General features: G+C 40.6%; 1 protein-coding gene across 5 annotated transcripts in view; it reads right to left on the bottom strand.

Moving 5' to 3' along the window:
• The window catches only part of TEX15 (testis expressed 15, meiosis and synapsis associated), a 74628-nt gene that overhangs the window by 13195 nt on the left and 42521 nt on the right, over positions 1–18912 (bottom strand). For 2 of the 5 annotated variants that reach the window (XM_074993845.1, XM_074993842.1), the window contains exons 8-9: positions 8763–15514; positions 4728–4792 (exon numbers count right to left, since the gene is read on the bottom strand). In XM_074993845.1, coding sequence (XP_074849946.1) covers positions 4728–4792; positions 8763–15514 — 6817 coding nt within the window. Of the gene's footprint in view, positions 1–1467; positions 1920–4727; positions 4793–8516; positions 8582–8762; positions 15515–18912 lie in introns of those variants that run through there. The other 3 variants (XM_074993846.1, XM_074993843.1, XM_074993847.1) reach the window with 3 other exon arrangements.

The raw sequence follows: 18912 nt of genomic DNA, 5'->3' as shown, positions 1-18912 counted from the left end.
ATGGCAACATCTGAGGGATACAGTTTACAACACGGCCTTGTCGGTGTTTGGAAGGAGATCTGGAAACACAAATGACTGGTTCGAAGCTAACTCTGATGAGATGATTCCAGTCATTGAAAAGAAGCGTGCTGCACTCCTGGAGTACAAACGCTCACCGAGCCAGAGCACCCAGCAAGCGCTTAGAGAGGCCAGAAGAACAGTACAGCAGACAGTCAGGTGTTGTGCCAACAACCACTGGCTCCAGCTATGCAGCAGCATCCAGACCTGTGCCGACTTTGGTAATCTCAGAGGAATGTATGAGGGTATGAAGAAGGCATTAAGACCCACCCAGAACAAGATGGCACCTCTGAAATCCAAATCTGGTGAAATCATTGCTCACACCAAAATGCAAGTCTACAGAGCCTGCATCCTCAGCACCCTCCTCTATGGCAGCGAGACTTGGACCCTGTATGCCCGCCAGGAAAAGAGGCTGAACATCTTCCACTTGCGCTGCCTCAGGGGCATCCTTGGAATATCATGGAAGGACAGAGTGACCAACACCGCCTTCCTCGAGCAAGCTGGAATCCCAACCATGCACACCCTCCTCAGGCAGTGTCGACTCTGCTGGCTTGGCCATGTCCACAGGATGAATGATGGAAGGATTCCAAAAGACATCCTGTATGGTGAGCTAGCCTCTGGCAAAAGACCTCCCGGACGCCCCCAGTTGCGTTACAAAGATGTCTGCAAGAGAGACCTCAGAGAGGTAGACATCGAGCTGGACAACTGGGAAGAACTAGCAGACGACCGCAGCAGATGGAGGCAGGAGTTACACAAGGGCCTTCAGAAGGGCGAGATGAAGATCAGACAGCTAGCAGAGGAGAAGCGAGCGCACAGAAAGCACACTAAGGACTTGCCAGACACCCACTACATCTGCAAGAGACGCAGCAAGGACTGTCACTCTCGTGTGGGTCTTTATAGTCACAATAGACGCTGTAAATGAAGTCCTCAATTGAAACTTTAAAGGGCGCGATCCATAGTCTATGCAGACTGAAGGATGCCTACTACTACTACTACTACTATCCAACGCTATACCAACAACCCTCTTCTTCCCATCTAGCTCCTTTCCCCATCCCATATGCAACAAATTTTCTTTATTCTTTGAATTTAAACATCCAGTAAGTCATTTAACTGAAAATCGAACTGTGATATCAGGAGCTTTAACACCAATAATGTCCATGGCAGTGGTTCCCAACCTTTTCACGAGTGTGGACCCCCAGTCACCCCCAAAACCTTTGCAAACACCCCAGTCACTCTCCCCAAACCATTCGCAGACCCTCATGAAAAAGGAAACCACAACATAGATTTTCGGACAGAAATTAACATTATTGGAAGATATTTAATTCAAAAAATAATAATTGATTGCAACTTCGCAATTTATTTAAAAATTATTTTGTAAGACCATTTTAATTTATCTCTTTTTTTCCACAGACCTCCTGCAATATTCTCACAGACCCCAGCTTGGGAACCACTGGTTTATGGTAATGTGCAACAGGGTTTAAAAGACTTGTCAGTTGGTGGCAACTGAACCTAGAGTTAAAGACTGGCTCTAAGAATGAAGTGGATGTAGATGTAAGAAATAACCAGCTAATTCATCCCAAACGTTACTTTCTTCTTCCTCTGATGAAGCAGGTCTTTGCCCACAAAAGCTTATGCTCCAAAATATCTGTTAGTTTATAAGGTGCCACAGGACTTCTTGTTGTTTTCTTCTTCATGTTGTTGTTATTTGGATCAAAGTGAATTGTTAGTAATTACAATGCCGTATGCGGCTTATTGGAAAATCTGAATTCAAAACATGGAAATCATTGCAGGAGAACCGTTGAGGCAATTCTTGAAACACTACGGTGAATCAGTGATGTTACAGTTACAGAACATTACTGTATCTGAAAAGAGAGGAAGAGATGTGAAGTAAAATAGTGCAAAAATGGCTGTGTATGGCAAAGTTGCGGGCTTGAGGTATTAGGCATCCATTTTCTGAAACTCTGACAGTATTAAAATTTAACTATTTAAAAGACTGATTCTGGAATGCAAATTTCAGGTGTTAAGAGTCTGATTTGATGAGAGCTTATGCTTCAGCCATATCATTTACAATTACTAAGATGGATGGCCCAGGTTAGCATAAGGTACCAGTCACACTGTTAGTAGGCGTTGGCTTGGAGGAGACCATGCAAGTTATGCATTCCTATCCTTTTCATCTGGTGCATTGGCATTGTTTCACTGCATTTAAACAGTGATCATGGTACCACAGAAAACTCAGACTTTCCATAAGCCGTATGTGGTTTTCCATAGGTTTTGGACTGAATGGTTAAACTAGCTGCCCCTCCTGTAATCATAGATTATGCATGGACACCACTATCATGCATGTGTTGGAAACCAGCTTTTCACTCAGCTATTTGCTTTGTGATAAAATGACAGCTGTGTGCTCAAATTAATTGCTGTCATACTTGTTGGTTACGAAGTCCTTGTGATCACTGTACAGTAGTATAGGATATACAGTATTATTTTTTAGGTTTGGCAACAGTAGGGTGGCCAGACAGCAAGAATGAAAAATCAGGACACGTTTTTTTTCCCCACCAGGGTTGGGAGTATAGTTAGAGATATATGACAAACCCCCTAATATAGTCACACATCTGGCCACTCTAGGCATCAGCTGTGCACCCCTGAATCTCCCATGCGCTGTAGGACAAAATGTTGTTCCATCAAAACACAGCAGTCACAAATGGTGGACATCAGCACTTTCTTCCACTTTTAACAGTCCAATGGCTTTTGCAGCTTACACACAGGTGCTATAATATTTTTGTAGACAGGACTGCTAAAAACTAGGTTCATATTCCACATTACATCTTCAATAAGTGCTTTAAAGAGCTTCTCTGCTAAGCATTTGTTCCTCTTTGGTGCCATTCAAAGCACATATTTCTCTGTACTTAGCCTCTGCATTCGCCTTCACTACCATGCCCCTGTGCGTTAGCGCCTCCATGAAGGAATTTATAAACATCAACTGAGCTGCACAGTTTGCAGTAGTAAAAAACAGCATTTTTTCAATTGCTTTTACCTTCTAATACAACACATTATTGATGTGATGGTGCGTCATACGTATGTGCATTCTGGATGAGTACATTCTTTCTATGGAACATTCTTGTTAAAAGTTACTGCTGCATTGTTTCTCACCTGCTTTGTGTATTGAAACTGGGCATAATGAATGTCTGCAGGCTCTCAGTTTATTGCGGAAGAAGCAGATGTTCTTAGAATATTATAATCTTAGATTCATAAAAGGTTAGGAATGGAAGAGACCACAAGAGGTTCTTCTTGAACTACACATTCTGACAGAACAAAAATGTAGTCCTGTAGCACCTTAGAGACTAACAGTATTACTTACTAGGTGATGAGCTTTCGTGGGACAAACCCACTTCTTCAGATCTGGAGAACAGTGATAACCGATAAGTGAGAGAAAAAGAATAAAAAAAAAAAAAGAAAAAAATCAAAGAAAAAACTGATACATCAGCTAGATGGGAGGCAGGAGTGGGGAGAGAGGAGGAAAAAGGCCTCTACAAGTGTCTGTTAAGTGAGATGCCTGCAATCACTGTGAATATCAAAAGTGGGGAACTTGTCCTTGTAATGCATAAGATAATTGAGATCTTTGTTGAGTCCAAGGTGATAGGTATCAAACTTGAGAATAAAGTCCAATTCAGATGTCTCCCTTTGTAATCTGGTGTTAAAATCTGTTTTAAAACACACACCATTAAGTGACCGATAGCGTGCCATGCCAAACAAATGCTCACTTGCTGGTTTATACGTATTCAGAGTCCCAATGTCTGATTTGTGTCCATCCATTCTTTGAGAAAGTGATTATTCAGTGTGTTCAATATACATGGCAAAAGGGCATTGCTGGCACATGATGACATATATCACATTAGTGGAAGTTCAGGAATATGAGGCCCTGATCAGGTGTCTGACTTGGTTAGGTTTAGTGATGGTGTCTCTAGTGTAAATATGAGTTGGCAACAGGGTTTGTTGCAAGGAAAGGTTTCAGGGTTAGTATTTCTGTATTGTGGTATGTGGTTGATAGTGAGAGTTTTCCTGAGGTGGGCAGCTGTCTGTAGGAAAAAAACCGGCCTGTCACCTACAACCTGTGAGAGTGAAGCATCCTTTATAACTCTTTACGGTCCACTCTGGATTTAAATATATTGAACAGTGTGGTATCAGCTACAAATTTTGCCACCTGCCTGTTTATCCCTAACATTGCACAGTGACGTTATGTCATCTATGCTGATGGACAATGACCAGAGAAACGTCACTAAGCAATGTCAAGGTATCACATCATGACAACTTGATAAATTCATTTGACTCAGTAACCTCTCTCTTCGCTATTATTTTCCTTGCCACTGAAAGGTTCCCATCAACTCTGATAAATTGTTTATAGTTTTCCCCTCGAGCCTCAAACGGGCTAGGAAGACCAAAGCGTGCCACTGTGATTTGAACGCCATTCATTATGCCTGAGAATAGGTTGAGTAAGAGTTGCTCTGTGTTCTCTACAATAGTGCCTCAGGAATTACATGGGTTTCTAATGCTACAAGTTGAGTAGCACCATGTTAAGGTAAGGGGAAAAGGTGTCACTTCTTCTCCTATCATTATTCAACAGCTCTTGAAATTTTCTGCACGTGCGTTTCTATAATTTTAAATCTTAAATATACCTTACGTGGTCGCATGTTTCCTCTTCATATCCATTTTTTGAGATTGCTGTCATCAGAACATCAACCTAAGAGAAATTAAACTCATTATATGGGAAATTCTTATACTACTTATTCTTATACAGCCTGGGTCTCATCTCCCCTTGACTTGGGTGAAAATTTGAGTTACACAGAGGTTGCAGGAATGCAACCCCAACATAACTCGCGGCTTTACTGTATAAAGAACTTCCTTCCCATGAATGTCTCCTCTTTTCAAATCCAAAACGTCACTGGGGAGATACAGACCTTAGGCTTCAAAAGCAATAAAACTGAACAAGTTCTGTCAATTGTGTGAGGTGGGTGTGGGTGTTTTTAAAGTGGTCATTTCTTTTAAAACAATATCATTTCTTAAACTGTAGCGCGGGGTGATAAATGTTCCACAAGCCAGGCTGAGAGGGTCGTTAATGGAATTATAGCAGGGATCTGCTTAAGTCCCTTTGAACCAAAGTCAGTTCAAGATTACTCATGTGAAATATCATTTATGAATACCGGTTTTGCTTTTAGAGAAGAAAACACACAGCTGAAAAGGCCTCTGAAGGGAGAAAAACACTTTTTGGTTTGGGTGTAATTAAGATTTGTAAAATATAAATCACTGTAATAACAATGCATCTTATTTATATTGGAAATAGAGAGTATCTTATGCTTGTTTTATAACTGTCATCCTGCCTGAAGATGAAAATCAGTGTAATTAGATTAATCATGTATTAAATGAAAACATGCTCGTATGTCATGTGGGGTCATGCAAACAGAACAGTCATGACAATAAACCAAATGGATGTCATTTCCCACTTATTAATTCCACACCCTTCCTCGCCTTGGTGTGCACACCACCAAATTTTATATAGCTTAGCATTAAGTTTTAAGAGGGCACTTAATTGTGATGGTTCTCAGATACTCCGGACCGAGAGTCACCTTATTCATAAATTCCAAGGCCATAAGGGATTATTGTGATCACATACAGCAGTAGTGCGCAACCCATGGGTCACAACACCCTTGGGGGTCACAGATATCTTCCTGGCGGTTGCAGCTCTTTAAGCAAGCATTTGCGGCTCCAAGCACTGCTGCCGCTGACCCCCCTCTTGCAGCTCTGGAGGCTGCTGCCGCTCAGATACAATTTTGTTTTTTTTGTTTAAGCTGTGGCAGCTTCCAGAGCTGCTGGGCAGTTGGCTGCAGCAGGGAGCCCTGAAGAAGTCAGCTGGCAGGGGACCCCAGAGAAAGCTGGCAGAACAGGGAGCCCTGCAGAAATCAGCCAGCAGGGCAGGGGCTCCGAAGGAGAGAGCTGGCAGGCCAGCGGGCCATCCACCCTGCACATGGGAGAAGCCTGCCGAAGAGCAGGTGGGAGGGGTGTTTGAGCCTGCTGGAGCCACAACAGAGGAGGAGGAGGCAGGGAACCAGCATGGACAAGGCTGAGGCAGCCATAAAGGAGACCTGCACTTGTGCTCTGAGGCAGGTTAAATCTGGAGATAGGGGGGCAAGTTTGGGGCTGATAGGGGTTAAACTTGGGGTTGGGGGTGAGTTAGGGGCTGATGGGCTTATGGGGCTTAACTAGGGGGTTGCAACACAAGAGTAATAAAATATGGGGGCCATGGTTGGAAAAATAGCTTGCGCATCACTGATATACAGGTTGAACCTCTCTAGTCCGGAACTTTCTCATCCAACAACTTCCATAATCTAGCATGATTTTAGTTAGCCAAATGACCATTTATCATGAGTGTGGCCAAGTTTGCCATGACCCCATAAACTTTGTTTATAGCTGCCAATCCTGGCTATCGCTGTTCTGTACTGTTATTTAGCTATAATTTACCCTTAAATGTTTTCTAAGAGCCCAGTAAGCAATGGACGCACTGGTAATGCTTCTAGACACTATTGACCTCCCGTGGTTCAGGAAATTCTCTCGTTTGGCACTGGTCAGGTCCATCAGGTGCTGGATTAGACAGGTTCCACCTGTAGTTTGACCTCTTGTATAACACAGGCCATGGAACGTCTCCAAAAGAATTCCCAGAGCAGATATTTCAGCCAAACACCCAATCTTGACTTAAAATAGCCAGTGATGAAGACTCCACCACAACTCTTGGAAAATTTTTCCAATGGGTAATTACTGTCACCATCAAAAATTGCATCTTACTTCCAATCAGAATTTCTGTAGCTTCAACGTCCAGCCGCTAGATATTTTATTTTTCTTTGCTAGACTGAAGAGCTCACAATTATTAGGTATTTGACCCCCTCTCCCACGTAAATACTTTTATACTATTACCAAGTTAACCCTTAACCAACTCTTTGTTAAATGAAATAAATTGAGCTTTTAGAATTTAACACTATAAGGCATGTTTTCTACTCTCAACTGTTCTTGAATCCTTTAATCCTCTAAAATTTGCAATCTCGGTCATGTTTACAACCAATACAAGCCATTTATGACTAAATTCAGAAAGTAGACTAAACAGAAGGATCTTTACAAAAAGTAGAAATTCCCATATATATATATAGATAGATAGATATATAGATATATGTATATGCATTTTTAGGACTTTGTGATTCAGGATAAAATTCTGTTTAGGTTTTCTTCTCAGCTTTTGCTTCAGTTTACTTCCTTGGGGAGCGGAGGAACTTCTTCTTAAATGGCTTAGGGATTGGTAGAGAGTAAAGGATTTGCTATGCTGGATTTGAAAAAAAAGAGGTGACCTTTACCTGAACACACAGCTATTATTTTCTCTCATGGTACCTCACTATAAAAACAATGGTGCTGCATACTTTCCGTTTTCACCTCTCTTTGGGGTTTATAGATGAGGTCACAATGTCTTTAAAAATCTGATTTAAAGTATTTTAATAGGTGCTTAGAGACTTACAGAAATACAGTTTTGATTACTGATTGTTCACATTCAAATTCTAAACACATCTTAATACAAGAGAAACATGAACACTATTGCAAATACTAAAAACTACTTTTGACACATTGTTGGAAACTGTTAAAATTAAGAGGATGAATTTTTTATGAAGTTGTAAGAATGACTGGAGGATAGAGAAACTTGCCTTATAGTGCCAGGTGCAAACTATAATTTATTTCACCTTCCAAAGCAGAGAGAGCATTCTATAAAGGGCAGTCAAGGATCTTAGCTGATCATCCCCACTCTCAATGACCCTTGAAAAGCAAGCCTGTCAGATATATTAGGAGTGAGGTGTATTTTCATCTGAGGCTGGAAATAAAGCTCAGGTGTTTATTTCAGGTTATGCTCTAGTTTTTGAGCTCTTGGTTTTTCCAAGGCAAGGAATCATCCTATTGGACTCTGTGCTTTGAGAGAGTCCCCAGCTAGCCTCCTTGCAGGCTGATGGTGATAGAGCATTCTACAAGTGTCAAATTCCAGTTTTTTAAAAACTGACTCTCTCTTATCTAGTGAAAAATCATTTTATTTCGAGGGCGAAAGAAAAACAGCATTAGAGTTGTCTGAGCCCTAAAGCACTATTACAAATTAATGGTGTTTCTTCACTGGTCAAAGACAGAACAGTCACTTCCAGTGGGGCTGACAGCCACCATAGGCTTGGGCGCTATGTGTAGGGGGCCCCTGTACTGCAGGCCTGGAAGGGGTGGAGCTTCATATGGAAGGGGCGGGGCTGAGAGCAGTCAGACCTTAGTGATGCCTGGAGCATGGTGCTGGGCCTTCCCTCCCAGACCTCACAGCCTTGTGAAGAGGTGCTTCCATGGTGTTGCAAAGATGTCCGGGACTTCAGCCATCACTACTGCCATAGCACCCCCCGCCTTGATTTTCTCCCCCCATGGCCCCAGGCCAGCAGGCCTAGTTACTTCTGCAAGACTTGTTTAAACCCTGGGAATAAAATACATGAACGAGTTTGCTTTTTTCGGCTCTAACTTCAAGCTTGGAATCATTCATATCCACAAAGCACAATCTGATACATACCTCAGCTCTTAATGCACTTATGTAACTAGCACTACAATTCTCTTTGAATGAAAAAGTATTTTGAGGAAGTGTGAAGAAATGGTCTTACCTTTTGTTTTTTGCAGCAGGAAGGAGCACTTTCAGCACACTCGGGAGGGTCTCCATTGGGAGACTCAAAACTAGGTCTTTTTTTCTGAGGCTCAGAGCTAGCTTCGATGGCTGCCACTGAAAGTTGAGTTTCACAGACTCTTCTTTTATTTTTAGTCAGATGCGTTTTCATGTCGCCCTTTCTTCTCAATTGGCAGGTCTTCCTCCAATTATTTAGCATTTGATATATCAGAAGAGAGAGGACTGATTTCCCTTTTTTGGCATAAGCAAACTTCATATGCTCAATGGTTTTCATGATTTTCATAATATGAGCCATTTTCCCTAAATCTTTCCTGGTAGCCAACATTAAATTTTCAAGCAATGAAGAAAACTGGTTGTAGTTATAGTCTAATTCAGCCACAGTGCTCCCATAGTTTACAGATATGGTATAAGGTACACACTCAACATACGTGAAAATAGAAGGCTTTGAGTTTGGTATTAATTTTCCTAGTTCTGAAAGTTCTGAAAGTTCTCTGGTCAGAAGGTGAAGTGCATAAGAGCAGTTTACAGTTTCTGCATAGCTACAAATAACGTCCAGCTCACTCTGAAGCTCAGAGATGGCAGACTCTATAGTTTTACAAATGTTGTCCATTGAATTATCCTTCAGAAATGAAAAGGAAGACATTTTTTCTTGGCAATGTACCAATTCTGGAAGAAGCGCAAAATCAAACCACAATAAGCTTCGGAATCTTTGTTCATCTACTTTTCTTGCTATTGAATTTTTAAGAAAGTGAACTGTTTCATACATCATGAGTACTTCAATGTAAGTCTCAACAGCTTCTGGCTTTAAAATTACAGCATTAATGCCATCGTTTTTCATTGTGTCTAGCACATTTTGCTGTGTGATCAAGATTTTATCAACCTCCTCTTCCTGCAAAATCTGAAAATACATTTTTAAGGTTTCTAAATGTTCTGTACACCTGAACATCAGCTGCTGCAACTTCTTGAGGTCTGCAACCTGAGCTTCATCTAATATTTCTCCTACACAGCAAATATCAGGATGTGAAAGCAAAACACTGAGGAAGTCAGAGTTTTCATCTTCACTTTTATCTTTATTTTCATAATATTTTGACTTTTTTGCATCATTTTTCTTCTCAAAAATATTGTTAGATTTTTCAGTACTAAATTCTTCAGCCACATTTGCATAAACTTCATACAGCCTGGAGAGGGCTTCTTGGTTTATTTTGTACAGAAGTTGTTTTTTCTCCCTGGGAGAGGCTTTATTTAACAGCAGACTTCTGTCTTTCCAAACAAGACTTTTAGCAGCATCAAAAAAAATATGCTCAAGGCCAAAGAGCGATGCTTTCATATTAAATGATTCACAGGCCTTTATAAAGCTCATCTTTGTAGAGATAATTTCTATTATAATCCACAGATGATCCTCTTTCTCTGCATAGGCGTGAGCATCTGGAAGGGTCCTATATGTATCTATCAATTCCACAGCACTTTTCCTTACAGTTTCCAAATCTTCTAAAGTATCTCCAAAGTTAACTCCACAAGTAAAAGGCACAGAGAGAAAAAAATCTAAGCAATTGGACTTATGCTGTATCACAGCTTCACACTCGTCAATCTCTCGTCTGAATTTCAAGAATGCATAATAAGATTTTGTTTGCCACTTTGTGTTTTCGAAGAGTTCTAATAGCTGTCTATGGTAGCTCTGTAGTTCGTGAAAAACACCATACTTCAGCCTTCTTTGGAAAGCTGGATAGAAATTGGATTGTTGTTGATATCCTGATGGCCTCCCAAGCAGTTCCCTATACAGGGAACCATCATACCAAAGCAAGCTTCGGAAAGTTGGCTCACTTTCAATAAAGCACTTTTTGTTTTCAATGAACTGAACTGTTTCCATTATTATTTGCAATTCCACTAGTGAATCTACAGCATGTGATTTTAAGCTGGATTTACAGTTAGTCCATAGCTTGCTTTCTACCAGTAACTCTCGGGAAACCAAGATGTGTTTAAAGGAGCAACCTTGCTTTTCCTCAAAAGTTTTAATAAATGAGGGAAGAAGGATATCACACGCTGTAATCTGCTCCTGCAACATTTTCAAAGATGCTGTTTCATCTGCTTTTTTCAAAATCTTTGATATTTCATTTATAAAAGCAAGAGATTTCAGTTCCGTCCCCACTTCTCTATGCTTGTTTTCACTAATGATGTCTTTACATTTGTTAGGATGATCGCCTAAGAGATGATTTACATTCAATTTAGTCACATGGGCTGTAAGATTCTGATGTGTTTTGCTTGGTGAATCATTGTAAACCTCAGTAATGCTTTGAATTCGTTGTTCTGCCATAATTCCAGATTTCAGCTCTGAGCCAATTTGGCAATCTTTATTGATGCTTTCTTTCCAATCTTCGTTTCTTTTGGCAAATTCCTTACTGAATGGCTCCCTTAAGACAGGAGCAGTAACATCTGTCTCCTTTTCAGCTACTTCACTGTGATTATGCAGACAACATATTTCTGAATTTGAAGATTTTTTTCTGTCACAGACCCTCTCTTGCAGCTGCCCACTGAGAGGTACTGATGGTGTTTCCAAAGACTGGGTCTCTAAAATTCTCTCAGATAAAATGTTTGAGCTCATTTGCAAAGACGCAGCTTTCACACTAATAATCTGGTGGTCTAATGGAACCTGAGATACACTGGTCTCCTGTTTTCCTTCTGTTGCAGGCATTTGCCTCACTGAACCTGAAGAAAAGTTTTCAATATCAATCTGATTTGTTGAATTACTCCCACTGCTCGCTGAAAACACAGTCTCTTTTTCAGTAGGAAGACTATCTTCCAGCTTTTTGCGAGAGGCAGAGAGTACAGAAACATCTTGCTTGTTGGTATTTGTGTTTAAACAGTTCTCTGCAGTTGTCTTTAATTGTGACGTAGGTATGAGAGCATTCATCTTTACATTACTCTCACATGCCCCATCCTTTCTTTTGTCTGTACAAAATTCAGCAGAATCATCCCTGTTGACTGGCAAGCTCAAAGGTTTTGAGATACTTTTGTTGGTAGATCTATTTGCTTCAAAGATGTGGTCTTTTCTTACCTTTTCTGTGACAGTACCACATTTTCCAGCCGTCCCTTGAATGTGAATTTTAGATGAAACGTTTACAAAAACTCTGTGTTCCTTATTAGTTAGTTCCGTCCCTTCCAGCCCAACAGAGTCCAAACCTACAGAGTTTTCAGAGATTGTTTGAATGTCCATTATTCTTCTTGTATCTCTCCTATTTTCATTCTGAACAGCCATATATGTCTTGCATGTAGCCGCTGAAAACTGACTAGAAGTTACTGAGGAAGCCATAGTTATGTCAGATTTGCAATGATGTATCTGACTTATAATATCATTCAACTCAACAGGTGCACAACTGGCAGACGACCTCACAGCCGTGTCTTCCTCCGAAATGATTTCTTTCATTTTATCCCCTTTATTTTTAAATCTTTGTTTTATTGGCATATATGTAACTATGTCACTTGTTTCCTTACACTCCACAGTTTGTTTACTGTCCCTTATGTTAGGCTTTCTTTTCTGTGAAAAGGCAGTAGAGGAATACTTCCCAGTTGTCAAGAAATTATGGCCTTCAAGATCACAGCTTTCCCATAAGTCATTACATACTATTTCATAACATTTTGGTAAAGGACCCTTTTGTCTTTTCTCTCCAACTTTAGTTACAATTTTTAGAGATTTGAGAACTCTCCTCTGAGCTTTCCTTAAGTGAAACATTGCACCATCTATTTTTTTGGATAGACGCTTACTTTTGCACAAGGATGCTTCATTACAAAGAGTATTTAGAACGTTTTTAATGTGTTTTTCAGACTGCGCAAGTGTTTTAATTCTTCCCTCAAATAATGAAGAAAACATCTGAGGTGAGCAGTGTTCTCTATTTTTACCACAAAGTTTTGTCTTTCTGTATACACATGAACATGCTGAAGATGTCTGAGACCTCCTTTGATTTGTTGGAGATGTACTATGTGGATGTTTTCTCTTAATTTTTGATTGCAGGCCTTTTTTACTGTTACATGTCTTACTATTATCTTTTGGTTTTGCACAGTAAAAGCTACTTCCCTTAGTCAATACATCAGAAACAGTGACAGGTGCAGTGAACGTGTTGTTTTCTTTTTCAGGCATTTGACTATCCGTGTTAAGAACACAGATAGATAAGCACGTTTCCCTATTATTTGTAAGATCCAAATTCTGTATATAGTCTTTATTTCTTTGTTCTCCTGACAATTCCATATTTATTTCTGGTTTCGGATATTCAATTGCACAGCTCCACATCTCTCTTGCCATTCCAATGTTGGAGTGGCTGACCCCTGATTTAAATACATTGGTAACTGTAATTTGTAAGTCAGGCCACACACTTGTAGATAAACAGCCTGTTTTATCTTCCTTTGTGCACAATTTTTTTCCCAATGAACCATGATCTTCATTCTTCTCTGATATGTTCTGTCTAGCATTTCCAAACAAACTTTTCCAGTCTATACGATCTATCAAGTACTGGTACAGCGAGTCAACTTCCTCACCCGATCCACCTTCATGAATATGTGGATTTTGTGGTATTGAGAGAGATTCCTCATGCTGCTCTGGTGGAATTTCAATCTCACTTTCAAATTCCAAGTCCTGGACAAAGATAGCCTCACATTTCTCCTCCATCATCTGTTTGAATACTTCCTGCACACTGTTTTCAAGGCAAGAGGAGTTTTTCTCAGAAACATTTGTACCCTCAGGTTGGGAACATTCTCTTTCTTTGGGTTCCACATTTCCAGATGGTACAGATATGGTAGTGAGTAGCATAACTGAATTCTGTTCTTCACATTTATGAGCATTGGGCAGTGCTGCAGGTCTGCAAAACTCAGCTGTGGCAGAGAGCTCTTCCAAGTCTGCCCTGTTATCCAGAATAATGCCCTTTTCCTTTACAAAAGGGGCAATATTTTTGGCTTCCATCGAACAAGCTTCTGTTAATGCACATCCTTCTTCAAAAATTAAGTTTAAACCAGAAGCTGGTCTTTTAGAGTCCAGAATATGAGGAGTGTCACAAACTTCCATCCAGACTGCTGGGGCATTGCTAAATTCCTTTTCAAGTTGGCATGTGTGCATTTGGTTGAAATCATGAACATTTATATCAATCCCCTTTGCCTGATTACAGATCCAACTCTGCTCTTTATCTAAAACTGCAGCTTCTGAAGTATCACTCTTTTTGCCATCCCCTAAGAAACATTTATCTAATGACACTGGCTCATTTTGTCCCAGGAAACATAAGCATTCTGTCACTTCTTTATCTGTTCTGCAGACAGCATGAGACAAATATTTCTGATCATTGATTGTTTCTTTGATGTAAGAATTGTCTTTTACTTCTTTTGTAGCATCTTCTCTGTTATCTGTGCATTTTTTGTTTGTACTTTCATTTGCTGAACATAATAATTTATTGGCCATGATAGGGCCTTCATCAACATTAGATTTTTCAGGAAGCAACCTGTTTTGAAGTTTACTTTGGTGAACGTTTTCTTCACCAATGATTTGATCCCTAGCGATAGATTCACAAGCAACATGACAGATGCACTTGTTCTCTTCCACTTTGCCACGCTGCTTTCTTACAGCACATTCAGAAAGGTGCAGTTTTCCAGTGCCAACATTGTCTAAAGTATGATCCTGTGTATCCAAACACTCACTGTTAACATTACATTCACTGTGTGAGGTCAAAGTATTTTCAGCCCACGTTAAGCAAGAATCTGTTGAACTGTTTCCTATTTCTGAAGTATAATTGTTTTCTTGTAACTCGTTATACATTTTCTGAGCATATTCTGTCCTATCTTCATGAGATGTAATATTTCCAGGATGTTGGATGCCTATGTTCATGCCTTTGTCATCATGCAACCACTGTTCAGGAGTATGTCTCTGATTATCCTCAAGTACTACTAAATTAATTGATTGTGATTCCTCAAATTTCTGCCCTCCTTTCACTAAAGCATATTTATCCCATTTGGAATGATTCGGCTGTGTGGAGCCTTGCCCTTTACCATGTTTTGTAAGTGGGTAAAGACCATTACACACCTGATTGGAAATCTTGGATTTTTTATCTGCACTAGTTTTGTTCTGAGCTACTAACATTTTGCCCTCCTTCCACACATGAGACAGAGAGGTGGGTGACTTTTGTTCTTCTCTCTTTTTGAGGTCCTCTCCAGGTACTTTTTTCACATTTTCATTTTGACAATCTTCAGAGAAGAAAGAGAAAATATCTCCTACTGCTGATGGAGTATGGTGATTGGAACATTTCTGAAATGTGGAATACAGATAACTGACTGAATTGGCAGTGCTGTGTTTTCCTGGGTTTCTTTCTCTTTTCTTTAATCTTGGATCCATAATGATTGTTGAAGTAATTACAGTACTGCTGTTGGTAGCAGAAATTGTGTTGAAATTATCTGAAATAATGCATTTCAGATTCTCTACATGGTCACTACTGATGCTTCCATTTGCATCTACACCAGCTGCAAGTGGCAGACTCGACTCATTTTCTTGCCCCTTCCAATTAAGTGTATTTTCACAGGAGGAAGAGACTTTTGAGCCAGAAATGCTCTCCTCTGAATTTACTTCACTGCAAGAGGAGCTTTCCTCACGCTTGAAAGCAAGTACATTTATAGGTTTTCTAAAATGCTCATATATTATCGTAGCCTGAGCACCTTTACCAATCCTTTTGGCTACTGTACAGTTTTTCCATGAGCCTCGTCTTCCTGTGAAAGCAAGAAGAGAAAAGTAACATACTTTGAGTTAAGGCTGCAAAATCAACTTTGACCCATTTCCAACTTTTAAAAAAGTTAAAACATTTTTACTCTGAAATTTTTAAATGTTCAGCCTGAAAGCACAAGAGAATTCAAAATGGTTGTCAATAAAAGGGGAGGCTTTTTAACATTGACATAAAGGCATGTGTTTTCTCATTCAGCCCCTTGTCAGGCATATCTTTATCTCTTAAACATTCTTTCCTTTGGCCTTGATATAAGTTTCACTTTTATTCTGCTGTGCAAAGATAATTTCCTTTGTTCCTCACTTTGATCATGTCAACACTTTCTTTACATCCTTCAATTGGCTCCTTCTTTTCCATTGCATCAAACACAATATACCTGTCTTCACTTCATGGTCCATGCCCACCTTACTTCTCTCTCATCTCCTATCAGTGCACTAGGGATACGTCTTCACTATATGGAAGATCAATGCAGTCACTGTCAATCTCCCAGGGTTCAATTTTGCACACCTAGTAGGGACATGTGAAATCAAACTATCTGGGGTCGGCAGTTGACCCCTATACTCATTATTGTGAGGAGTAAGGGATATTGATGGGAAACTGTCTCCTGTAGACCTCCCTCTGTGAGGATGGCCAGATAAGTTGATTGCAGGTAAGTCGATTCTAGCTACACAATTGCCATAACTAGAATGGTGTATCTACAATCAACTTCAATATCCAGTGTAGACCTGCCGAAACACTCTCCTTTGCAAATGATACTAGCCTCCATCGTGCACTTCTAACATTTAAAACAGGTGCCTTTGTGCTGTCTTCTGTTCTGCCAATCACATATGAGAGGAGCCCCCTCCCCAACCGTAGAATCATAGAAATGTAGAGCTGGAAGGGACTTCGAGAAGCCTTCTAGTCCAGCCCACTGTACTGGGGCAGAAACAACTATAGCTAATATTATTTCTGACAGGTGTTTGTCTAACCCGTTCTTTAAAATCTATAGAGATGGAGATTCAACAACCTCCCTTGGAAGCCTGCTCCAGAACTTAATTTCTGTTAAAGTTAGAAGTTTTCTAACATAACCTAATTCTTTCTTGCTGCGCATACAGATTATTTGCCTTTTTTGTAATTGCATCACACTGTTGGCTCTTACTCATTTGTGATCTATGATAATCCCTAGATCAGGGATTCCAAGCCTATGGGTTGGGACCCAAACATGGGTTGTGATTAGATTTGTTAAGGGTCTTGAGCCGCATGTGGCTCTTAAAGAAGCCATTTGCAGCTCCTTAACACTGCCACATCCAGCAGGTATCTCTATCAATCGAGAAACAATTACGCATTTCACAGACAGCTTCTCTACCTTTGATATTCGTAGCCATCCCAGGCAAGCCACTCAATAGACTCTCTGCAGAAAGTAATTTTCACCTCCCTTCCACCCTTCCCTCATCTTACCCCCCTTCTCTTCTATGTAGCAGATTTGTCAGTTTTCATTTTTTTGTTTGTATCTCCCCCCAGCCCAAGTGTCTTCCCCGAGCCCCCAAATGTGACTCCCCAGCGTCTCCAGCCTCTGAGTGTGACCCCCCAGCCCTAGTGTGACTCCTCCAGGCTCTGAGTGTGAGCCCCAACCTCTGAGTGTAGCCCCCAATACTCCCCAGCCCCTGAGTGTGACTCCTCAGCTTCTCCAGCCTCTGAGTGTGACCCTCCAGCCCTAGTGTGACTCCCCCAGGCTCTGAGTGTGACCCCCAGCCTCTGAGTGTGACCCTCCAGCCCTAGTGTAACTCCCCCAGGCTGTGAGTGTGACCCCCAGCCTCCAAGTGTGGCCCCCAATACCCCCCAGCCCGAGTGTGACTCCCCCAACGCCTCCAGCCTCTGAATGCAGGGTTTAACCTGGGGAAGGTGGGGGGAGGGTGGTTTGCAGATGAGGGTCTTTCCCCCACCACAACTCAGATATAATAATAAAATAATAATTAACTTTAATAAAGGTAGTGTTATTATTTTATTAATGTATCTTCCTTTTTTCTATTACTATTATTATGCATGAGTGGGGGGGGGTGGTTTCAGAGGGGTATTTAAAGAGTGGGTTCCCAGTAAGAGGGAGGGCCAGAGCTGACAAGGTCTATTCAGCAAGGTGGAAATGGCCCAGTATCAACAGCACTTATCAAAAGAGGAAAAAACAAGTCAGATCAGACGGGGGATGGGAGCCATTGTCAGAGTCTAATGGGGAGCTGTTAGCACCCAGAGCAGAGAAGTTGCCTTTGTAAGGTGCGAGCCGCTCCCAGTCTCTGCTTAACCAATGGTTAAGGGAGTCAAATTTGCAAATAAATTGCAGCTCAGAGATTTCTCCCTCCATTTGATTTTTGAAATTTTTTTGTTTCAGGACTGTCACCCTTAAATCTGCCACTGAGTGTCCAGGGAGACTGAAGTACCCCTCTGAAACCACCCCTCCACTCATGCATCTGATGAAGTGGGTCTTTGCCCATGAAAGCTTATGCTCCAAAATACCTGTTAGGCTATAAGGTGCCACAAGATTTCTTGTTGTTCTCGAAGCTACTGACTAACATGGCTCCCTCTCTGATACTATTATTAAAAAACATGAGGGGGCACAATTTTATATTCTTGCCTCAGGTGCAAAATTAGTTGTACCACCACTTCTCTCTCTCTTTTTGAATTGCCTTGGGTCACCACGTCTTCCTGAATTGTCAAAATGGGTCCCCATCTGGAAAAGGCTGGGAACCGCTGCCCTAGATCGTTTTCAACAGTACTACTGCCTAACCAGTAGATCCCCATTTTCTATTTCTGTATTTGTTTTTTCCACTATAAATGCAGGACTTTGCATTTGTCTTTATTGAATTTTAGCTTGTTGACTTCAGATCTATTCTCCAATTTATAAAAGTTATTTTGAGTTCTAAAGTACATTTTTTTCCTCCAAAGTGCTGGTAACCTCTCCCAGTTGGTGTCACTCATAGATTTTATATACATAATCTCCACTCTATAATCCAAATAATTAATGACGATATTAAGTAGTCCCAGGGGCAGAACAGATCTCTGGACCACCCCAGCAGATATGACTTACCAGTTTGACAGCAATCTGTTGATAACTATTCTTTGAGTATAATCTTTCAAACAGTTATGGAGCCATGGTTACCCAAACCACCCCTGTATTAACATCCTATGCACAAACGTAATAATCCAGGTATAAAATATGCCTTCTGAGGTATCTTTTGAAAAATTACTTCCTACTCCATAATATCATGGTGAAATGTATGCAGTAACATTATACATACAGTCATGAATTCCGTCTGCATGACATTAGCAGCACAAGTTCACAAACAGACTCCCCTGCTTACATAAAAGTTGTTAAAAGAAGCTTATCTAAAACAAAGGCATATGTTAACTGAAATA

The sequence above is a fragment of the Carettochelys insculpta genome, chromosome 4, assembly GCF_033958435.1.
Source record: "Carettochelys insculpta isolate YL-2023 chromosome 4, ASM3395843v1, whole genome shotgun sequence".
In the NCBI taxonomy this organism is placed as follows: Eukaryota; Metazoa; Chordata; order Testudines; family Carettochelyidae; genus Carettochelys; species Carettochelys insculpta.
This window is presented reverse-complemented; position numbering and strand designations above follow the sequence as displayed.